Source organism: Brugia malayi, assembly GCF_000002995.4.
Source record: "Brugia malayi strain FR3 genome assembly, contig: Bm_v4_Chr1_scaffold_001, whole genome shotgun sequence".
Lineage (NCBI taxonomy): Eukaryota > Metazoa > Nematoda > Chromadorea > Rhabditida > Onchocercidae > Brugia > Brugia malayi.
This window is the reverse complement of record NW_025062475.1, coordinates 12,729,056-12,754,009: the sequence shown is the minus strand read 5'-3', so window position 1 is coordinate 12,754,009 and position 24,954 is coordinate 12,729,056. Positions and strand designations below refer to the sequence as shown.

Sequence of the window (24,954 nt, the reverse complement as noted above, 5' to 3'; positions counted from 1 at the left end):
ATCTCAATTTTCAATGCTACAGTCAGTCAACAAATCAAATTTTATACAGTAGGGATGAATATTCGACTTATCAAACAAATTTTTTCAATAATCTCTCAATTCCTTTCTTTCTTTCTTTGTTTCTTTTTTTTTTTTTTATCTATAAAAGTGGCAGAATTACTTGAATTTATCGATGTTTATATATGATCTTGATTGTATTTTTTATTGTTTCTAGATATGTGCGCAAAATTTGCACATAATTCACTACCATTTATTGTTTGTTGTTTATTTTTTTTTCACGTGTACAATCGGGAACTGTACTATATTTTTCCACTGTTGCACTACTTTATTTATACTTGTATTTATTGACTTTATTTATACTTATATTTACTGCCGCTTAATAACTCATCATTTGCAATACATATTCAACATGTCGGTAAAGGATCTCGAAAGAAAATATAATTGTTTTTCACTACTTTATTACCTTATACTTGTATTTATTGATTGTACTACATTGATCTTTTTACAAATGAAGTTGCTGCCACTTAATCACTCGTTTGCAATACATATATTCGGTATATCGGAATAAAAAAAATAGCGAATGTTGGAGGTGGTGCAGGGGAACTTTCATTCTCTCCATCCTTTGAATTTTTGGGGATCAAAAGATCGGGATTGGAATTGTCATATAATCCTCATGTTCCATACCACCTCATACTGAAACTACGTCCAGTATGCAATGGAATCTATAAAAGATTTAGATATCTATAGAAATACTATTTATAGGAAACCTTTCAGAGCATCATACCACTTATTATTTTGTAATATTTTACAAATTGCAATTTGTTTTTTCATTATTCAAACATCATGTTCACTACGATACAGTCACTGATGATATCTAATACTTATTAGAAATGTTTGTTACTTCAAATCTAACTGATCTCTCCTGATTCAATTGCAAATTATCACGCAGAAGTAATCATATTTCGACAACTAAGAAAGATCCTTGTTGTTGTAGTTCATCTTTAAGAGAATTGCAAAATGTTCTCTTTGAAAGAGAAGTATTAATGGGTTTGATTATTGCATTAGAACAGCTCTGATGGATGTTAGTTTAATTCATATTAAAATTTGAATTATTAACTCAATAGTATCGAAAAGAAACAGAATCATTTTTCCCAGTAAATAACTCTTTTGATCTTAGTTAAATCAATAGATGAAAGAAGCAAACAGTAGAAGAAGTTAAGAATGGTGGTGAATTGTATGTCCTTCCGCATCAAAAATTTTCCCTCTCTCTCCCTTCCCCCTAGAGGAAATGTTTGTTGCACGGATGACAATCTCTCAAATCCACAAAAATACTTTATTAATGCATATCGATCGATTGGCAAATGCCATGATGAAACCAATTTAGAAAAATTAAATACATTTTCTGTGCATAACAGCTAAAGTCTGAGGAAATAAAAAACGGTGATGCAAAGCAATGGAACTAGTCTGTAACGGATGCGATACGTTTTACTGCGACAGGGTCTAACGGATGGCCCATGCGTGACATTTTGTCCAATGTCTCCAATAGTCATTCGATCATAATAAGTAGTCAAAAGGTCTAGGACAACACCATTTGTCCATCCAAAACCATCCTAGAAAAAAGAATAAAACTGATTGTGATGAAGTGATAAACTGATCGAAATAAGTGCATAAATATTTCATCGAAATAAAATGAATTTCATAAGTGGAATACCTGTACGTCATACTCGCCACCAGCTCCTGGCTTGGGAATTGTCCCAGTAACATCAATCTAAACAAACAGAAATGAGTGTTAAGATGAACTAATTGTCAAGTTTCACTTGTGGATAAGATATCCAGTCTCTACTGATATCAATAATTGTTACTGGCACTGATGAAAAATGAATGGAGAGGTGGATAGTAGTACGCAAAAGTTGTTATAAAATGAACTTCTCGAAAAGATCAGTAGTTGAGTCTAAGCTAAAAATTAGGCCTATTAACTTTGTTTATGCGTAATTATGACTCGAAATGCCAAGACAAACTTTTTCCCACATTTTTTTGGTTGTATTATATATCTTGTAATTGGCTAATATCCATTTTCGTGCCAATTTGAATGCCTGTAAGAGTCTTATAATGAACCATTATTGATTTCAGAGCTTTTAAAATGCTCAACAAAATTTGAAAAGAATATATCGGCGATTTTGGATTGTTACACAAATGATTATTCCATGTTAATTTACCATTTCCTGAGCTTCGGGATTGTCGGATTTCCGCATCCCTTCAATGATTATGTGCTGCAAGGGAGGCCAACCGTTCGGCAAGTCCCATTGCTGTCCGGTATTCTTTAGGCTTGCCGGTATACCACTTGGATAATTGAAAACATTTGATTCCTACAATAAGCTGCTAATGAATGCAAAGTGTCAGAGATAATAGCAGGAAAAGTTCGAATTTAAAGCAAAATTTCTGTTATTTCGATTGATATAGCACTCCATTGATCATTCATCAAATTCCACACCAGTTTTGTTGGCGCAATTGTTACAATGTATATTTGACAATTCTATGAAACTTACATTCATAAAGTCAATAACTTTTGTCGATTTACCGTAATCCAACATTGTATAACAGCCCGTGAATAGAGGCATTGCAACGGTTGGGTAGAACAAGGTATTATGTGATTTGATGCGGAAATTGTAGTCGAACCAAGCCTTTTTCAATTTATTGTAAAATATGGCATTTAAGGCTTTCCAAGCTTCTTGTCCTTTCTTCTCAAATTCCTCTGCCTTCTGTGTATTACCTGTTGTAATTGATATTATTACTTGCACTGCTGCAAGTGCAAGGAAGCAATGGGAAATATACCGATGATATTAGCAAAGTATTTGAGAATATTGACATTCCAACAGAGCAGTGAATTCAGATCGACCGGTAAAATATTAGTTGTTTCAATGGTTTTCATTGTATTTCTATCTCTGAACCACCGCGACGAAAAGTCCCAACCGGATTCCGCCGCTGATGCAATATCCTGCAAAATAGCTCTGCTATCAATTGTCGCCACTACTCACTCACACACTATTTACAACACTATTTCGTCTCTGTTAGCGTTCAATGAGAATTTCACCTGAAAATAACAAAAATAGTTTCATAACACTCTGCAAGCGATCGACTTATAGTGCTTCGTTCAGGATATTCCTTTATTCTATTTTATTATATGAATATTAATACCTGAAAGAATTTCTGCCTGTCGTTTTTCCCAACTTCTACTGCAGCTTGAATATCAGCTCGGAATGATTCCGGACGAGGTACATTTGAAATAGTACGATACTGATATATTTTGTGTTTATATCCCTTCTCATCCATCACTGATATTGACCTGACCTTACATTTTCCATTTATTTTTTATACTCAACTTTTCAGAATCAATTGACATTCGAAAACGACATATTGGCACTGCATCAGAGATCATAGATCTATGTAAGTTGCATTATCAGCACACCAGTCGATCATTCCCATGAGAATTGAGAGAAAAGTTTGGTTTCAAAGTCTCTGAGAAGTTATTTTACTTATTAATAAATCTTGAGTACATTCATCCACTGATCATATTTACCTGTTTTGAACCCAAAATTCATATTCTTTTACAAGGTGATTGAAATTTTCCTTTATGAATTCAATATCTCCCGTGGCTTCGTAATATTCGTACATCATTGGGGTGAGAAATGGTGGTTGTGAACGTCTCAAATAATAGATACGTCCACCGTTCGGTACAAATCCAAACCTAAAAGGAAAGACTATTCTGAAAATGCACAATAATTTGATTAGATTAAAGAAGCAGTTCTGAAGCCATGCCAGGACTGATATTCAGTAAGCTATTCCGGTTGATAGGAAAAGAAAAGTCTCAAGGAACAACAATTGTAGAAAACAGTGAGAATTATGATTTCTTCTCCAATAAATGGCTACACTCTACCACAAATTACTTCAGTCTGCTGTACGAAATAATTTCCGAGAAATTTTCTCTGATTGGTCACACACAATGATCACATTAAACCATTGTTTCTTTTTTTTTTTTTTTTTTCATTCGCTAAAAGATCTACCACAGTTTGTTTCTGATCTAAGCTACTTTTTATATGTTGACAATCCTGTTTTTTTGATGTCTATTTTAGATCAGAAATTATTATTATTATTATTATAGTTGCTGTTGTTGTCAGAATATAATTGCTGTTGTTGTCAGAATTAGATTTGTATTTGGTGGAGGTTTCGCCTATGAAATAAATATTAATGATGAAACATAGGTCATTATTAATTTGTTAATTCGAAGCAACAAAAACTCATTTTTTGACACAATGGATGAAGTTCTTCAGCATATTCCTGACCATTACGAGTAGGTCACTTGCAATTAAACCTTTCACAATCCAATATGCGTCCCAATAATAAAATTCCCTGAATCGACCACCTGGGACAATGAATGGATGGGGTACTTCGATCAGAGAATTCTGTTTAGGATTCTCGATTCTAGTCATCTTAAAATATATAAATTGATCTTTCACCTTTGATCTCAAATAAGTTTGACCCCAACTAATTAGTTCCTTAAAGGACAAATAATGTTTCGTTTCTTACTTGTCTGCATAGATCTTTCCATCTTTGATTCAAAAATAGTGCAAAACGTTTCAGGTTTTCATCCTTTATCCTAGCAATTTTCGGTGGTAATTCCTTCCATTCCGGAATAACGCAACCCTTCAATTCCGTGCCTGGCTCACCAAAAAAGCGATTTCGAAAATTTATAAGCTTCTGCACACTAATATTTGCTATCTTTGTCTTTCCGAATTCCTTTTTAAATTCTTGTAAAACCACGTCTGAAACCCGTGAAGTGCATAATCATCATTTAAACGTAGAGTCGCCACCTCCGGCAAAAATATGGAAGTGACACCACTTGTTACGAAGATCTGATGAATACATTTTTGCCGTATCTTACAAGGCGTTCACTTTTTTTTTTCTGATTTAAAATACCAAATAAATTCTTGAAAATCTGAAACTTTGTTTCTACCGGGATCGGCTTTCAACGGTCTGTCGACGAATGTTTTTGAATCCATTTCCACCTGATGCAAATTCATTGCGGTGAGTATAGGACCACTGCAGTATATGTTCCTGCAATTTGAGAAGGAAGTTGGATTTGACTTGGCATTTGGCAGGTTTTGCAATTAGCACTAGGCCAAGCTGAAGTCGGCACATTCTTGGACTATTAGAAATTCTGGAATCTAAGAGTGGTTGAAGATAATTTGAATTGGGTGAAAGTAGCAGAATGCAATCTAATCATTTTCTGATTATATTGCAAATCTGTTTATCATCTTTGATTGGCTAACAATCTTATCACAAACCAATTTGCAATTTTATCGGTTTCGTCGCACACTTCGTTGTTCTTCTGTTTTGTGCTCTCAATATCTGCTATCACCTTATCGAGTTCTAGAATAGATGGTTGTGATAAGAAGACGGATCTTATCAACGTAACCATTATAAATAGAAGGCGAATGCAAATTATGTAGTGCCGCATTCTGAAATATTGATTTGTGAGATTTCAACAGAAAATCTATTTGTTAATGGCTTCGCTTTAAATCTTGGGATGACCGATGACCATCGGTCAGTTTCCAATACTAAACTTATGTTTACTTTCCATTTCTATTATCCACTGGATGAACTGATTACATCCTTCCATGAATCTGCATTTATGGATGTTTCTTGCCGATGAAAAATTTTGTTTAGGATGTGAAGAAGGCAGGAAGGTAAAGAACTAATTAAAAAGCTAAAATTCTTAGCTTAATTAACTAATTATATTAAAATCGAAGTGTATAGAACCTTTATATTGTCTGATATCAGTGAATTGTAATTGTCTTTAATAGAGAGACAAGACAACCTGAAATCACCTGCACAACCGCTCATAAATTGCGGCACACAAAGAACTATTCGCTTGCAAAACACTCAAATATTTTTATATTAACAAATTTTATTTAACTCCTCATTATTCTGAAATTTGCATAGACTGCAATAAATCTCATCTTTACTAATCGACAAATAAAAAGCGTTATTTGTCGATTATTTTTATATCATTTAGAGTAGGTTATGGAATTAACAAACCGAAAACTTTGTAAAGATTTTGTTCTCGATATGGTCTCTAATAGAGAAATATTTCTGTTAGAATATAATGAGTTCGACATGATAAAAGAGAAAGGGTAATTCGTAATCGATGTGACTGGTGCAGTGATAAGAGATATCATTCACACAGCTACGCACACAGTTCATTGGCTGATATGTTCACTTTAGAGAGCGGTCGCTCGCAGGTAGGCTTAAATTAGTGATAAGTTTCAGGATGAAAGGATCAGTCATCATTTCTGGCAACTTTGAAGGAATCACTGCCATTGTGGATTCGTCTCATTATTCACATGCTTCGTATATGGCTTTACGTGTATGACTGTCTAAGCAATGTATTGTATGGGTTGTTCAGTCCACCTATTGCCAGGTTAGAGCGAAGTGAACGGATTAAGGTTTGATTTCCGGTTTATCATTTCTAAGTGTCCATTTTGCAGAATGATTCATCGCACTTTCCGTTTTATTTATATGTTATCAGATCAGTGATTATTGTGTCTTCGATGGTCCTTTCTGCAGGAATACTGAGGAATCAATTTTGTTACTTTAGATTTAAACCTTCAAGCAGCGAAATCAACTAATTTGCCATCACAGAGATGCGACAGTATTACGGAACTGATTGTAATTAGATGGCAGTGATTTGTAGTTTAATTTCATTTAATTTTATAAACTCAGGCAAGACCAATGAAGAATGCAGGTAGTCCATGGTGCAATGTAGACGGTCCTGTAAGAGAGGATTTTCCGGGGAAAGATACGGTTGATAAATTGTTTACGCATGCAGCGAAATTATATGGTGACAAAGCAGCCTTGGGTACTCGCGAACTGTTGGAAGTATACGAGGAAGAGCAACCTGATGGACGTGTATTTGAAAAGGTTTAAATGTAAAATTTGGCTAAAGTTTAACTGTTTGATTTCGCTGAAGTGCAAAAACGATTGTCTTGAATTATTTACCATGTGGGATACAACAGCATTCTCTTCCAAATGTTTTCACTTATGCAGTGATTTATTTCTTATTCAAATAATGAATTTCAGTGGGTAATGGGTAAATATAAATGGGAAAGTTATACCGAAATCCATGACAAAATTGGTCGGATTGCTTCAGGTCTAAAAAATATTGTGCGGAATGATTGCCGGGTGAGTGTTTCGCATATTTTAAAAGGAATTTGAGATTTTACGTTTTTATATTTTGCAAATATTTTTTTTCAGGCGGTTATTTTTGCGGAAACTCGAGCTGATTGGCTTATTACTGTATTATCACTTTTCCGCATTAACGTACCAGTTGCTACAGTTTATGCAACACTAGGAGAGAAGGTATTATTACCTTCTAATATGTTTATTTCATATCAAATCTATTGATGATGAATTTGTTTAGATTCAGCATATATTTTCAAAATTTCGTCCTAATTCACTCTTTTTTTTATTTTTGGGTTTTTCAAGGCAATAATTCAAGCAATGAATGAAACGGAGGCCACACTACTGGTGACATCTGCTGAATTGTTGACAAAAATTTCAAGAGTAAGAAAGAAAATACCAAAGTTGCGTTGGTTAGTGTATTTCCGCCCCTTGCAACCTGTGAAGAAAATTAGCAACATGGATATCATCAAGGAACAATTCGAAAATGTTGTTTCATTGGATGAATTGAAAACATATGAAAATAAAGCTCCAGGTTGTTACTTCATTATTCGTGGCCAAATGATAGCTTTGGCTACGCTAATATTAGTCTGATGAAGTGATCCTTTGGCTGTAGATCCGTCTAATTGACTGTTGCAGAGGTTTCACCAGCTAAGAGAGACGATACAGCCATGATAATGTATACCAGTGGTAGTACTGGAACTGCTAAGGGAGTCATCATCACGCATTATAACATGGTATCATCGGTAGCTGGGCTGGGAGCTGGCATAAGTATCATCCGCGACACCGACACATACATAGGATATCTTCCGCTGGCACATATTTTGGAGGTGACAGCGGAATTGACATGTCTGGTTAATACTCTTACTGTTACTACTACTCAAATTTTGTTTTTATCATAAGATATCATTAAAATGACATTCATAAGAAATTGAATAATGATCAATTTCGATTATTATTTTTGATATAATTTAAGATTTTTTTGCAAAAATTGATAGATCTGCTTGCAATACGTATTTAGATTCGAGGTTGTCGTATCGGTTATTCGAATCCATCTACACTTCAAGATCGCGGCGCTAAAATTAAACCAGGTACATATGGAGACTGCTGGGCGCTAAAGCCGACACTTATGGCAATAGTACCGGTTAGCTTTTTCAATGAGCAAAGATTTGTTCTGATTTATATGTAAAAAAGACAAAAACGGAATTTATGTAAATCATATGAATTGATGAAAGGCCTTAAAGCAATTTCATGAAATCAAATCAAGATCCTTTTACATTTGAAAATTTTAAAAGTTCAATGATAAAGTAAATGTGTTTAGTTGTGTGGAATATGTCAATGGTTTGTTCTGATTAATGCAATTAGTCATCTACAAAACGACTTTTTAAGACCATAGTGGATAGAATATTTAAAGCTGTAACTGATGAGATTTTATCAAGTCCTCCTGTAGTACGAGAAGTTTTCCGGTTAGCTTACGAACGGAAGCGAACTCGTTATCAGCAAGGATATTACAGTTCATTCTTGGATAGGTTTCTTCTTTTTCTGACAATTCTATCGTGAATTGGTTTTTATTCATTTTTTGAATTTAATTGTTTTTTCTTTTGAATGATAATCATTTTTGTTTACTCGCAACATATTCTGAGAATTAGAAAAAAATTGCTCGATGGAATATTTGTAGAACTGTATTCAAAAGGACTCGGTGTCTTCTGGGTGGTAAACTCAGGGGTATACTAAGTGGTGGAGCAGCATTAAATCCAGAAATTCAATGTTTTATGAATATTTGCATGTGTTGTCCGGTAATACAAGGGTACGGATTGACTGAGACATGTGCAGCAGTCTCAATTGCCGACGGTAAAAAATTTTTGTCTGCTAACAAATATGAAAAATCTATAAAGAAAAATTTAATGAATTGTAAGCGTAGTTTACATCATAAAATGTTTCCAGTAAACGATCTATCAACAGGAAGTGTTGGTCCACCTGTTCGATGCTCACAAATACTTCTTCGAGAATGGAGTGAAGGTAGAATTGCTCCTTTTATATTGCCATACTCTTAATTTTTCTTGCTATCAAATTGCTAATCAACACTGTCACATCTTCACAGGTGAGTATACACCTCTTAATGATCCACCTCGAGGAGAGATACTTGTTTCTGGTTCAAATGTATCACCTGGTTATTGGAAAGAGCCGGAGAAAACAGCTGAAGACTTCGTTATTATTAATGGCACACGATATTTTGCCACTGGCGACATTGGCGAATTTCGCAAGGACGGCTCGTTGTGTATTATTGGTATGTGTTATCTGAAATAATTTACAACAATTATTACTAACCAATTTTTGTGGAAGAAATCTAAATTTCAATCGGTTTCAGATCGAAAAAAAGACTTAATAAAAATGCAAAATGGCGAATACATATCGTTGGCTAAAATCGAAACAACACTGTTAAGTTGTCCGTTGATTGATAATATTTGCTGTTACGGCGGTCAGTTATCACCGTATCTGATAGCTCTTATCGTACCTAACAGGAAGCATCTGGAAGGCATTGCTGTTGAGGTTTCCTTTCTCTTAGAAATATAATTTGATGGTAGTAATGTAATTTGATAATGAATTGAAATTGAAGCAAACAGAATGAACATATGTGAAGATTAAAATATTTTAAATAAATAAAGTGTGAGACGACAATCAATCAATCAGTGTTTTCTCAAAGCACTGAAAATTTTTTTTTTCTAAAATTCTTATGTAATTAAAATAAATTATAATAAATTGTCAGAAATATAATGAAACAAAAGGCTTTTCGAAGTATTTATAATCACCTACCAATTTCAGTATTTTTTTTATTTATGACAAATTTCTTTTTTCCTTTTCTTTTTTTGATAGATTCATATTCGCTTGAGCAAAGATAAAAGGGAAAATTTGATATGAAGCGAAAATTGTTTTTTATTGTTAACTATAAACATTTGAAAATTTCGTCGATGTTAGTTGTATATTCGAGTATAAAACGATTGTTATTTGCAATCACTCATTTAAAGACTATTAATTTCAGCTTCATTTGCATTCAGTCAATTGGAGTGAATTATGTCGAAACACTAAAATTGTGAAAGAATATCAGAAACGACTGGAAGAGTTTGCTGTAAAAAGTAGTATGTTTCCACTGATAGCAATCGTCTAATCATTGATTCCAACCAATCATTATCATTTGTAGATCATTTCAAGGTTTTCTTATCTATCAACGAAATCTAAAAAGCTATGAGAAATAATGGATGTTCCATTGTTCATTTAAAATTGAATGCAAGATAATACAAGAAGAGATAGTATCCTAGCTATTTCAAAAAAAAATCGTGTCAGAAATCATTTGCTTCATGGTCCTAAAATTTGAAGGAAACAGATTTTCCTCTTTGCATTCTAGAGACACTTAGAAGATTCTGAATTAACAAAAAAAATAAATAACAACAAAATTAAAGGAATTAGATTTAAAGGAAAAAATGCAATGAATTAAGAATGGATTGTCAAACAAGGAATGATCAAAAGACTGTGCAATTATTCCAGGAAAATTAAATTCGAGTTAAAAATTAAACTTTAGAATTTAAAAAAAAAAAAGATTTTATTGCAATGATTTAGACCATTTGCTGAAAAATGAACTGCCAAGAAAGATTTATCTATGCGATGAGACATGGACAGCTGAGAGTGGTCTCTTGACCGAAGCACTAAAATTAAAACGTCGTCGAATCAAAGAAAAGTACGAGAAAGTTATAGCAGATCTCTATCACGATGATTCCTCATAAGCAGTGATAGAAAAGTTATGCAAATTTATTGATAAATTAATTAAAAATGAAAAAGTGAGTTTTGCTTCGTCCAGTATTACACCATTTCATTAGCACTCTTATAGAGGTACAAATGCGCCAATTAATAAATGAGATCAGAAAGAGCGCTCTTAAGTGAATTAAATAAATTTTCAAAATTTGTACGCGTAGCACAGCTTTAGATCCATGAAACGATGTCCGATCGGTCGCCGAATATCACTATATTAATCATTGGGAAAAGAAATAATGCAAAATGACAATCATTGAATCATTTCATTTATGCAATTACTGATTAAATTAAACTATCTTTGATAATTCTGAAACATCAACGAGAAATAATTCAGACTTATCACAAAATCAGATTTAAAACATTTCTAATTAACAAGAAGATCGTTTAGAAGAAATGTCGCTAATTATTACTGCTTGATTTCTACCTCCTTCACTATTACATTGTATCCCTTACCTATCGCTGAACTTAAATGGTCAAAAAAAAAAAATTTCCAATACACAAAAAGGTATACCATGACGTATTATTTTCTATTAAATGGTAAGTATGCTAGAGATTATTATTATTATTATGAGAGATAATTATTATTATTATCATCTATTATAACTAAATAAAATACGATAGCTCAAGCGAAAATCACAGAGCTAAATTCTAAAGAGTTCCTAAAAACAACTTATTGACTATTTTAGATACAAAGTATTGAACTATTCATCTAATTAATTAAATTATCAAATAAGTCATCAAGAACTAAAGCACATATTACTGTGGTGAAATACAAATTGCCAACCATAACTGATGATTGTCACATTGAAATCATTGAGTATTTAGATAAAAAGGAACAAAACATTCATTTTTTATAAGTCATTGCATTTTCTTATTGAGCATAAATTCATGAAGATAAATAATGTGGCATTGAAATTATGCAGTGAATTTATGGTTAAATTTTCAAAAGGTAAAAAATACCAGCCGCCTCAGTTACATGTTTACATGCTGCAACCAGTATTCCGGAAGTAATGCCCTGATTTCCGAAAATAAGCTGATACAGCCATATAAAATAACAATTCCCAGCATAAAGAAATTATGAAAAATTGGAATTTTTAACGACGCATTTCCACATATAATACTGTAATTCTGAGCTAATCGAGAGGCTTGAAAAGAGCTTTTGAGCAATGTTGCACTTCCTGCACTGCCAAATTTTTCGTCAGGTTAACAACACTGATCATATCGAGAATGTCGAGAGTTAAGTGTGCTAGGTTTAGTGTTTGACTGCAATGGCACTCTCCAATTTATATCCATAATTAATCAGTATCGAGAACCGTAAATATATCGCTGAAATGTCAGACTATAGGAAATAAACGATTAATTAACGATAATTTAGTAAAGAAATAATTAATTTAAATTATTAATTAAATCCGAGTAACATAATTCAGAAATACCTGCTGTGTACTGTACTGTGAGAATGGGCTTTGCCTATTGCCAACAGGCAAACCGCTTGTCGAACTACTGGAAGCATTGCCTGCTAAGTTCCAATACGAACCGTATAACGAAACACGACCATTCTAAAACAATATGAGCTTTTAAGATGCATTCCGCATTCCGTCACATTCCTGCTGGACTTCCAAAACACCTGGACAAGCTTCAAATTGCAAGATTAACAGGAACAATTACAAATACCTGATTGTAGGAATTCAGTTCGGAGCTGAGTCGTGCTGCTTTTTCGAGATGATCTTCGTAGGAACCATCGAAATTCTTCGAATCCTTTCGCATCGCAAATGTTGTCGTAATAGGATGAATCTGCTGATGATTCGGGAAATATATGTCCCTGAAGTGACGTTCCGCTCGCCTACAACATAACCACCAGGGACGCTTTAAATTTCAATTTTATTCTAATTTTACCCACCGTTAACTCATTAGTGAGACAGAAAGAAAAAGACTTACTTCCTGCGGCAACAGCAGAACAATGCAATAACTGCGAGTAACAATAACCATACTGCAATGATTGCCGTCGGAATAATAACAGCGAGATCTAAAGTATTAATTTTTTAACAACAAAGCCAGAGTCAGAAAGTCAGTTAGCTGAACAAAGAGTCTCGTAAAAGAAGGAGAAAAGAGAGCTAACTGCTGCTGGATGCTTCCACCTTCACTTCGTTTCGAACATCGAACGGACCGTGCGCTGTTGTAAAAGATGTACCGTGTGCTGCTACTGACTTTGGTTTCGTCGGCATAGGCCGTTTCTAAACATTTGTTAATTTGAACATTTTTCAATTTAAATTATCTCATAGTGTGGTGGGATAAGGCATGCATACCTTTGGTAGTGTGGTGAAAATGAACAGTGGTTTACTGGTAGTACTTAACGTCATATAATCCCTTTCATCTTCTTGCACCAAGGTTTGTACCGGCGAATCTGTTGACATTGACACCTGCAGAAATGAAGACACTACAGGTTGGCTCATTCAATATGATTTTGAAAAGGAAAAAAGTTCTGAGAAAATATATATATAATAAACCTCAGAAGCTTCATTCTCTTTATTCGGTTCAAGCCTGTTATCAAAGGAATCGTCGTCAGGTCGGAAGAGATTAATAATTTGTTCATCATTATCAAAATCAATTTCTCCCGGTTTAACTTTCTGTACAGGTCTAACATCTTCCACAGATCGTGTTGACGATATCGGAGGTAGTTCAGAAACTTCTGGAAGTACTTCAGAACGACTGTCATCAACAACAGGATCAGTTGCCAATATCGTTGATGTTGTCGCAAGAAATTCTGGTTGTCTGTCTTGCATTCCATCCCCCTAAAAAACTATTTAAACATGAATTTTATTTATGGCTTTTTTTTAAAGAAAACACAAATTTTCAAGAATTTCGAAACGATTGCTGTAGAAAGGTCATCTGGATTAACAAACAATTATAGTATTAAATGAGAAGTTTAAATCGAAAAAAGTAATCAGCAAGGCAGTACTACTGGATGAGTCGACAGCAATCCAGTTTCTATGTCACCAGTAGTGAACAGTCGCGGTACCACGGTGACAAAAGGCGGGAATGTGACCTCGAACGCGTCCGGGGGCAAATCCTCGATGTCCTGGCGGTCCAACGAGATCAGCGGTCTGAAATGCGGGCAATCTATTAGTCAGAATAATCGGATGGATGAATGGATGTATGAGTCACAGCAGCAGGTCAATCAAATATCACTTTGAACTAACTGACATGTGTGGTGTCACTGGACTTCTCGTCCACCCTCCGTCCTTTGCATTTCCGGAACTGTGATCGCTGGGTTTCGTTTCTACTACCGGTTGAATATGAGATGAAGTTGGCGGGTCGATGAGTACTGGATGGATTATCTGAGGTCCGGGAATCTCGACAAGTTCATCGGTCGGTTCATCCACTTCAGAAATTGAGGAACGATGCACTTGTTCCGATATTTCTATCTCTTCTACTGTAAATTTTTTCCCATGACAGTTAGCAATTTCAATTGTTGCAGCGTAATAAGTCCAAAATAAACACAAATCTTTAACTTCCAAGTTTTAAACTTATTTAAAAATAAAACTTAGGGATATATTATGCATTAAGGTAAGAATGAAATCATAAATTAATTACATGTTGGCGATGTGACGGATATCGAATCATCCGTGACCTCATACTGCTCACAATATGGAGGTTGAAGATTTGGCTGAAGACACATTTGTACGTCGTTGGAATCAATTCGATACAACCACTGACCTGGTTTTCCAATATTGCTACTCCTACTCAAATGCACTATTTCATTGGTACCAGATCCAGGTAGCATTAATGGATTCTTTGAACCGTACGTTAAAATGCTAGCCTGAAATTTTGATAATTGTATAGTCTTCTGATAACGATGATATCAGTTAACAGATAATTGTAAAGTATTGGATTTTATAAATTTTAACTGATTACTGCGATACGATACCTCAGCTCCATCGCCCCAAGGTAAATCCTTATACAGCATTTGCGCATATGTTTCATTTCGATGTTGTTTATTTGTTCCGCCAATAATTAATGTTTGAAATGTACTCCCTGGACCCTATAATCTTGATTTTTACAATTTTTTGGATGTCAGATCGAAATATTAGTATTAACTTAAGTTAAACGAAAATGAAACAAGAAAGAAACCGTTCGGTCAGCATCAGTAACATTGATATAAGTGACCAATACAGCAGTCTTAGCCTGGAATTTCTTGTCATTTATACTGCTTGCAATTGTTTTCGTGGCTCTTGAAAGTACTTTTGGATCTGCAAACAAAGCAGAACAATTAGCTTAAATAAATTAACTTTCGAACAATTAACTTTTCTGCTCTCTTCGCAATTCATTCATTTTCATCATTTCTCATATATTTCATTACCTATGAAACTTGGGGAAGTAAATTATGGAGAACCGTTCAACATCTAAGTGTGGCGGTAAAACTGAAGGAAAGACACAGAGAAGGAAGAAATTAGAAAAATATCCGTAGGAAATGATAAAATTGAGAATGAACAGAAAGAAAAAAGTGGAAAGGAATTGATTAAAAAATAAAAACTAGTAGAGTAAATGTACCATCTGTCTCGTCCACAAATATTTGACCACCTTTCCGGATGTCAATATTAGCAAAGAACGGTGCTATGCCATGTATTCCGGAAGAAGCGAGGTGATCACCTGCGTTAACTTTTGAGCTGTCTTCCACAGATATTATTCCTAATGTCGAAATCTGTAAAAGAGGTTACTCGTAGTTAACCAGTTAAATATCTAATGAAAGGAACATAAACACTCCTTTCAACAGCTTTCTTTCTAACTTTTCTGTATGCGTGTTTCACGTGTGCTTCACGTGGATTCACAATTAATTCGTCCATTGCTATTTGACAATTGTACATTTACAACAGGGAAAAGATGGAGAATGTGGCGTAGGAAGAACGATTCTTCATGCAGAGTTGTAAACGGTAGATTTACGTGACGTGTATTATGTAAATGACAAACTAGTTTACGTGTACCTTACATATTCTCTTCTTTACGCAATTTAAGTTATCGATGCGAGTTGAAAGAATGAAAGAGAAGATATGACTAAGTAGTGAACTATGCAACAACTAGCGCAACACTATCGGTGGCGGTACTTATTTTAAGATATCGGAGAATGATTCAAAAAGGAATAGAGACAAATCTGTAAGACAAATGGAATGGGTAGTAGTGAGGATTTCAGGCCTGAGAAGAGTTTGGCCAAGTCTAGTTGACATCCTGTATTGTTGTTGTATTGTGAGGAGTGTTGTTTGAGGTGACCTTCCTTCACGGGAACATGTGAACATGACGAATTCATATGATAATGTTGAAGTCTAATTTTTGACCTTTTGATATCATCTTATTACGAGAACTTTTGTGGAATGAAAATAAGTGGCATAAATATTTGTATAAAAGTACTGTGTAGTAGTGGTTTCAAGAATTCAATAATTCATTAGTTAAATAGGTGCACAACTGTACTGTCAGTTTGCAAGGTAGTTGACAGAATCCGAAAAGTGGTACCAACCGTTAATTTGTCCAATTTCTTGCCGAATATTTGTAGTGGTTGCTTGAGTTGCAGCACCACTCTTGCATTCCGATCTTTCGGCAGCTCTTGATGACCGCGGTATGAATACAGCAACGAACTTATGCATTCACTCACTCCGTCACCAATAAATCCATCCGCACATGTGCAGAAATAGTGTCCTGGAGTGTTCCCACAAATTGCATTTTCGTGACATACACCTGGCTGCAAGCACTCATCGATATCTGCAAGATATTGCATGTCAGTTTTAAATTGCAGTATTACGATGAAATATGCATCATTCAGTGCTGCTTGCTCGACAGAGCAATTCTCGACTCAGTTTATTAATTAAACTAATTTAGTATTTTGTTCGAACAATCGTAAAGCTTTCAGTTGTTCGTCAAATAATGCAAAAATTTATAAATTAAGCATCTTTTTTTTTTTTTTTTTCTTTTTTGCACAACTCATTGCAAATTTTGTCAGCAAATGTTTACAATGAGTAATTTATTGACTTAGTTCGATAAGATTGCTTGTTCAGTTTAATTTATAAAGCTTTAATTTGTAAAATTAATTTCATTTGTAAGGCTAATGAACCCGAAAGATGGAATCGTTGTCTCACTTATTTGCTTTATTGTTTACTATTTTGTTTTTAGTATATGCAAAAAATTAATAGCAATAATAAAAAGTAAAAGCACTGAATTGTTTTGCCATCATTCAATCGTTCCTTATCTCGAATGTACTGAAGGAATCTAGGAATGCTTTCTGGGTTTTGCAATCAGTCAACTGATAAAAGCCTTTCTGATAAGCAAGGAGGACAACGTGATACGCTCATTAGTCTTGCATGAAATATTCAAGTTTGACTTTACTAGCATGCAACGAACTTTCAGGAAAACATACCATCACATGCGGAATATCCGTCACCTTCAAAGCCTTTCAAGCACTGACACCGTTGGATCGGTTCACCGCAACGGTCGTAGTCCGTAAATGACATGGCGTTATGAGCGCAATGTTCTTGCATCAGCGCTTCGCATTCTTCTCTCTCTTCAAATTATTTACATTTGAAAACATTTCATATTAAAGTTAGGGATCAAATTTTGGTACCAAAGTTCCGTAATAGAACACAGATTTTCTGCTTTTAGACTAATGCTGCAGTTTCAGTTCGAGTAGCTCTGTTGAATGCACCAATTACTAGGACATTTTTCAATTGGACAGAATAATGAAAGTTAATGAAGTCAAATAGAGTGAGAAAAGGCTATACACCTGAGAAAGGTGTCACATCGAATACAAAAAAAGGACTTTAACTTGTGGAGGTAATTTCAGATGTCTTAGAACGTTATCAAATAGTGAATGACGTGCGTAGTTTACAGCAACTCATGTATGATTTGATTTGACTTACTTTGGTTTGGCAGGTAGCAAAACCAGTTGCATTAGTAAACAGTAATGCATAGTAGTTTCGGATAAGCACCGCTTGCTTATTATCGAAAATTGCATAAGCTTACGTAAAGTAATAGAATTTGGATGGCTTACTTTCTTGGCAGGTTGGTAGACCTGTCCAGCAATCGGAACATTTGCCACCAATGCATTCACCGATGGTTGCACTGCACGTACCGCTTGCACAGTGACAGCACAATGCACAATCAGGTCCCCACTCACCAGCTGAGCATTCTGTAATTTTCACCTTTACATCAATCAATAATATCATTTCAAATCATCACAAGATTTTAGTTACCGATTTTTTCTTTTGAACAGCAAGAAAAGCGATGAAAGTTACCCTCGTCGCAAGTATCTCCTTTTATCCCAGATTTGCATCGTTCCACACTTTTGTCACCAAGCTTAAACATCCATTCACCAGGGATTCCTGTATTGCCGTATTCTTCCAGATACATGATATTACCGGTGCCGGAAGTAGGAAGTGCGAAAAATTCTTTCCTGTCACCTTTGTTGAAACCTGCCTGTAAAAAAGTCTTAGAATGCTGACCACTTTCACTTCATTGTGTCTACTCATTATTTTCATCCATTTACTTTTGCACTACTGAATTTGTCAATGAATTTTTGTCCACTTTGTTTATCTTCAAGAAACTTTCAGCAAAATATTTTTTCAATCCCTAAAAACTTACTGAAATAATAATTCGCAATTGAAAATAGTTTTTTGATTTTTTTTTTTTTCATTTACTAAGATATTTTCTAGACTTCAACTTGTTGTTTGCAAATGCTATCTGCAATTTGCAAGTTTACTTCTTAATAAATAAATGAAAAAGCATACAAACCTCAGCTCCTTGTGTCCAACCGATATTTTTGTAAATAAAATTAGCAAATGTGCCATTATCAGTAATAAACAGTGCTATTTGGAAAGTGTTCGTATTCTGTAACAACAAATTATTAACTTATCTTTCGGTGAATTTCAATAAAAAGAGTAATATTTGCAGAGAGTTTAAATTAGCTTTCATACGTTTCCACGTGTTTATAAAGTGTAGTCAATGATATTAACACTTTATAAACAAGAATTAATAGCTATTTATCAAATGAACGAACATCATCGGGTAAAGGCGCAGCGCCGACGGGTTGCATTTTATCCCACGTAACTAGTAAGCACGCCTTCACCTTTACCACTTCATCGTATTGGTACCGGATTTCACTTTGTCCACGTTCCAGAACACGTCCCGCTAAAAATAACTTTCTTCTGGTAATATTTGATTGCTGACATTATGCTCAAAGCTAGTTAGATTGAAATCTATTTTTATCATCAATTATTATCATACATTCTTTTTTTTTTTTTTTTTTTTTTATTCAAAACTTCATGTTAATTTTGATCTTTGACATGATCTTCGTGTTAGAAAATTAATTTTACTTTACTCAAATTTTTTTTGAGTCCTTATGGAAGAAGCATTGTATAGATGAAATGTAATTTAGCAAGAATGCAATTTCATGTTGCAAATTTTCAAATTATTTCATTAATACTAGCGCTTTTAATTAGGTTGTTTTTAAACTCTTTTATTGGGATCTATTATTGAATATACATATTGACAGATTAAATAAGTTGTTTTTTTTTTTTTTTTTTTTTTTAAATAGATCAATTTTTGAAACTTTTGAACAGAATAAGAGTTATGTAGAACTGAGATGAGGTGACAGTTATGAGATAAATTGTACCTGCCACTTCTCTAAAATAAACACTTCCACCGTTTCGTAAGTCATTTCGATTCCAAAATGGTGCTATTAGTTTTAAATTACTTGGTAATACATTTTGCTGATAGGTTCGTGTATTCGACTCGATACCAATACCGCCATTACTCAATATCTAAGCATATATTTACTTTAGCTGTCAACTTGTTTCGATTGCTCGCCAGTTGCTAAGTTGTCAAGAAGCATTCATAGGAGAAAATCAAAAATCAAAAATGAGTCTTGAAAATACAAAAATTGGAAGATAATTTCTATCAAAGCTGTTAAAATTTAAAAATATCCATCGATTCTGTTAGTTACAACTTACATATATCGTTGATGTGTCAACACCATAAAATCGCAATGGATAAATCAGGTTGATCTTTTCGGCGACATCTAAATTTCTCGGTAACTCTTGATCACCAACATCTGGTCCATAGTCAAATAATCGGCTGGAGAAAAGCGGAGCAGTAATCTGAAACAATTCAAAGATACATCAATTTCAATATGTTAAAAAAGTGATTATCATTTTCTTCTCTTATTCATACATATTTTGAAATGTCTGATAAATTTCGGTTTTCACAAATCCGATTATACTGAAAGAGTAGGGACGACTTTTCCTGACAGCGAACTATCTTTTATTCAGGTTATACAGGATGACCATAAATGTTTAATGTGATCCGGTTGGTCAAGGAAGAATGCTTCTCTTGAAATATGAATGGATCATAGATTACAGTGTAGAGCGATGAAATATTATTTCGAATTATTCATGAATACACTCGAAAGAGTAACTTCTTACGACTTTTAGAGAATATATTCCTAGTGACCTTTCACCCCTTTCTGTTTCCCAGAAAATAAAAATGCGCAAACTTCTGTATAAATGTTATTCAAGCAGTAAATTCAACATTTATTGAAAATCTTAAAATTTTAAATCCAAACGTTTACTGAAAGTTCGAAGTGCTCGAAGTAGTGAAAATTCCAAAATTCACTCCTATTGAAGCAGTTCCGAAATTTTTACTGTTATTGCTAAATCTTCGAAAAATGATTAAAAGATACCTTGAACTTATTGTGAACTTGCTTAAGAAATGATAAATGTCATCTTCAGATGTCTCATAGAAATTTCAAATTAATAGGAGAGAATTTCTTTTGACATGCTTACTTATAGAAGGTACGTTAGGAGATTTAGACGTATTTATTAATTTATAATGAATTCAATTTAGAAATTGAGTGTGTCAAACACGGTGTTAGGAAGATCTTCTGAATCTCGTCGTGAAGGGTCACACGTGTGCAAACGGAATGTTCACGTGAAGCAGAACTATTAAGAATTTTATTTAACAACGGGATGGTTGGCTTGACGAGTCAGACACACGCGTACACGTAGACATACACATACACACATACACGTACACACATATAAACATACATACCAATCACATCGAAACAAAACAAAAACAAAAAGTAAAATAATTCAAAATGCTTTATTCACTTCAAATGGTTGAAGGATGGAATTGAACTGTCACATTTGAAATAGAAAGGGAATAAAAAAGTCTAAGATTTTTGTTGATATTACTGAAATAGAAAGGGAATAAGGTTTTTGTTGATATTATGGGATAAACGTGAAAATCGTTTGATAATATAAACGTGAAAACCGTCTGATAATATCTGATGCAACAAGGTAGAATACGTAATTTTCAACTATAAATGAATTATTGTTGCAATGATAAGAGACATTCAACATTCTCTTATCACTTTTCGTTTTCAGCATGTTGAAGACTATCGATATTGTGTATGAATGAATTTGATCTGATCGGTGATCAGTTGGGATCAGTTTGCAATTAATGCATTTATATAGCAAAAATGTAATTTGTTCTTTACGAAATGCTAATCTGTAATTCGTGAACCCAACGTAAAACGTAAACTGCGTGCTGTCGAGAATATGAACGGGACACATTCATCTGATCCTTATCGTGTTAACATCGGAATTCACTAGTTAAACATAAAGTTAGTATTATAAACTGTTTTAGAATTAACGAATGATTCTAAATGTATGCTCATATTTTTCGTACGTCGAAACGCTCACGTTTGAAGTGTTTCGACGTAAGTTTTAAATCTTTCAGGTAATCATTCTAGTAATCATTGAGAAGTTCCTTGCAGTGGCTGGTGGAATTTTCCTCTTATTGAGACGATATGTGAAGCAAACATCGACAATCTGTGGTATTTCACGAGAAGTTGTGAAACGTGTGCAATGCCAGACCTAATTTTGAGAGTTGAACTTACGAGTGGTACCACGAAAGTAAGTAATTAGGATTTCAGCACAGATTTAACCTTTGAAACAAGCTTTTTACCAATTTACAACATAGAATATTGGTAGAGAGTATGATCGCTTAGTTCATGTATGTATGCAAATGTAAATTAATTTTGGGGAGAATTTTTTATGCTTACCGAAATCAAGGTTTGAAGATAAAGCTATCTATTCATGAAGAAAGATAAAATGTGATTTATTAGTAATGAAATGGTATGATAATTTACAATTGGATGATTCATTCATCGGTCTGATTACGAACTGATAATGACAAATTGGATTTTGAAAAGGTCGAATTAATGGTTTGTATTCAATATTAAAGTATCATTATTACGAGCCATCAAACTTTTTCGTTTCCCAGAGGATATTTAATAACTGATACAATTATGTGCTTTAAATGAAGCAAATTTAATTAAATAAATTAGATAGAGAGTAGATCCTTCCGTCAAGTGACTTTATACCTGTATACTGCTTAACGATACCTTTCGTTTTTAACGGTATTTTATCCCATTTCATTGAAGTTGGTTGCATATCTTTCCGCTCAATAAACCTTCCCCACCTCTCCTCCCCCCCCCCCCCTTTCCCCTCCACAATAAAAACTCACAAGAACTATGCAGAATGTCTCATAAGAATTAGTTTTTCTGGTGGATACGATGGGAACGATTCAATGGAACTGGTTGTTATGGTACCCTCATAAAAGTGACAATGGATAGTGATAGCAATAAAAATGCATCTAATTAATTCATTTTAAAAAGATATCATTTCAACAATTCCGGAAATCAGTAAATACTGCAAAACTGTTAATCTATGGATGAAGCGATTCGAAGAATTTTATCTTAAAAATCAACCTGCATTTCTTTTCACACATTTAAATTTTGTTTTTCAGTGCATCTGGAAGAATTTTCTTGAAATCATTTATCGCCTATCAATTCCTCTTAGTTCTTGAAATATTCCTATAATTGATATCAAATAATGGGAATAGATCAAAGTTCTATTCGATAAACATCTCAATTTGATAATAACTATCCAACAGCACACTTTATAATTAGCAGTTTGTAAGGAACAGTACAAAAGGAGAGACTGTGTTTCGTTACTTTTTATTTTTTTTTAAATTGAAATGTCAAATACTGTTAATATTGGATCTACTGAAGTGCATATTTTCCTAAACAAAGTACAGTAATGTAATGCTAATCTCATCGTTTTTAATAAATTGATCGAAAATTTCCTAAATTCTTACAATTGTTCTGAAAAATGGGTCACAAGGCACCGAATAATCCGAAATTTGGAATTTGATAAAATTAAGTTTGATTAATTAATAGAATAACAAACTTGGAAAATTGGCAGAAGGTAAAGAAAAAATTTTTTAAATTTCACTAAAAATAGAGAAAGCAGTAAGTCTTCAATTAATTAACACCTGCCAGGATCTCATTAATGAACTCATTTGCAAACGGGAATAACTGCACTGTTAGCTATCTAAATGATTCCTTCTCTTCCCTTTAATGTTTGTCAAAGTTTACCCTCGGGTACAAGCGAAGTCATCCAAGATCGCTACTGATGCAAATACAATCTCTGCGGGAAATGCAATACCCGGAAACACCTACAGTTATCCATTATTCATGTCAACAAAAGTTCTTGAAAGATTAAAATTTGCATTTGGTATTGTGAGTAGTGAATGAATGAAATTTAGATGGCTTCTTTCTCTGAGAGTGCCTGTCATTTAATTTGAAATTGAAAATAAGATCAGAAGGTCTCTCTCTTATGCTTCTATCCTCTACCGAACTTGTGATAACAATTGGTTGATGATAAGTAAAAAAGTCACTGAAGCATGCTTATCTCTTGAAGATATTCTTCAAAAACTGATCGAACAATCCAAAAGTTTTCTCAGCTCAAATTTCAACCATTTAAAATATATTTTATAGTTTTTATCTGTTTCTTATACTACTGTGTAAGAGTGTAAAACTAATCTTTAATCTTTGAGGCTTTCTTTTAAAGTTGCCGCCTTGTATTTTCGGAAATTAATTTGCAAAATTTCGGTCGAATCCTGTTATTTATTACTTTTCAAGTTTCAAACTTGCAAAGACTTTGTCTTCTATTGCTTGCAATCAAGTCTTATCATTTTTTGTTATCATATAACAAATGAAAAGAAAATGTACAGAAGTGAATGTTTCAATTATGAAAAGTTTTAGAGGAAATAAAAACGGAAACATAACGATATTAAATTTTGTGAGAAAATTTGTATTACAAAAGTATTACTCCATTTCCGGAAGTATTATACCATTTCCGTAATTGATAAAGCAATGAACTAACAGAAATAGAAATTTCTTTTGGCGTTGCCAACTGACGTCTGTTTCTTCCCATTTTCACTAGCTTATCCATTTCCATCTCTCTTTCGATTTGCAAACGTGCGGCAATTCGTTCCGGATTCAATCTCATAGCAATAGTTCGTTTTGAAATCCAACAAAAGAAAACCAACAATAGTAATGAAAGAAAAGTTAGCCGTGGACATACAGCAATAGAAATATGTTCACCGTACCACCTCATCTCTGATTACCCGCAAATTCTAAAATTAACTTTCATAAATTTGTGCAAATAATATTTGATTTGACGCAAAAATGTGATAGAAAGTAAAAATGAGAAAATACTAAAATTCTAAGAAATTTCTTGTCAACTGCTTGTGACACTATCTTTGACACTGTAAAACAATCCTAAACACAAACTGTGATTAAATCTCGCATATTTAATTTCAACAATACAATCTTGCTGTCAGTTTAAATATATTTGTGACTGATGATCACTCTTAAATAACTGATCATCAAATTAAATGTGAAAATTGCGATATTTACCAGCCATATTCAATCTTAAATGAATGTCACGTACGTGAAGTATAGTAATCTCACTTATGACGCGTCGTAAAATATGGTCAATAATTTGGCAACGTGCGTGTGAACGA

General features: G+C 33.7%; 3 protein-coding genes across 4 annotated transcripts; 1 reads left to right on the top strand and 2 right to left on the bottom strand.

Annotated features, from left to right (window-relative positions):
* Positions 1-1,415: 1,415 nt before the first annotated feature.
* On the bottom strand, positions 1,416-5,476 carry Bma-tre-3.4 (Trehalase family protein; the record flags this gene model as incomplete). Its single annotated transcript, XM_043077692.1, has 13 exons — positions 1,416-1,610; positions 1,712-1,768; positions 2,019-2,093; positions 2,217-2,366; positions 2,547-2,770; positions 2,833-2,995; positions 3,196-3,343; positions 3,578-3,745; positions 4,088-4,106; positions 4,370-4,487; positions 4,585-4,820; positions 5,012-5,112; positions 5,343-5,476. The coding sequence occupies 13 exons, from the start codon at positions 5,474-5,476 to the stop codon at positions 1,416-1,418; spliced, it is 1,788 nt and encodes a 595-aa protein (XP_042933626.1).
* A 793-nt stretch (positions 5,477-6,269) lies between these two features.
* Bma-acs-4.2 (AMP-binding enzyme family protein) lies at positions 6,270-11,015 on the top strand (the record flags this gene model as incomplete). Its single annotated transcript, XM_001900905.2, has 15 exons — positions 6,270-6,299; positions 6,366-6,503; positions 6,781-6,978; positions 7,138-7,239; positions 7,312-7,416; positions 7,543-7,771; positions 7,876-8,090; positions 8,258-8,380; positions 8,626-8,765; positions 8,915-9,087; positions 9,181-9,255; positions 9,338-9,523; positions 9,605-9,786; positions 10,277-10,373; positions 10,852-11,015. 15 exons carry the CDS (start codon positions 6,270-6,272, stop codon positions 11,013-11,015), a joined length of 2,157 nt encoding a protein of 718 aa, XP_001900940.2.
* A 1,327-nt stretch (positions 11,016-12,342) lies between these two features.
* Positions 12,343-24,545, bottom strand: Bma-dex-1 (the record flags this gene model as incomplete). 2 transcript variants are annotated; one of them, XM_043077690.1, is made up of 22 exons in its annotated part: positions 12,343-12,369; positions 12,477-12,599; positions 12,715-12,883; positions 12,979-13,066; positions 13,160-13,274; positions 13,347-13,460; positions 13,548-13,832; positions 14,000-14,144; positions 14,245-14,473; positions 14,635-14,860; positions 14,969-15,082; positions 15,172-15,290; positions 15,592-15,742; positions 16,550-16,791; positions 17,444-17,587; positions 18,074-18,211; positions 18,318-18,498; positions 18,814-18,909; positions 19,079-19,209; positions 19,694-19,841; positions 20,031-20,177; positions 24,312-24,545. In XM_043077690.1, the coding sequence occupies 22 exons, from the start codon at positions 24,543-24,545 to the stop codon at positions 12,343-12,345; spliced, it is 3,366 nt and encodes a 1,121-aa protein (XP_042933624.1). The 2 variants fall into 2 exon arrangements, with proteins under 2 accessions (XP_042933624.1, XP_042933625.1); XM_043077691.1 differs by having other exon boundaries at positions 12,715-12,862.
* Between the last annotated feature and the right edge of the window lie 409 nt (positions 24,546-24,954).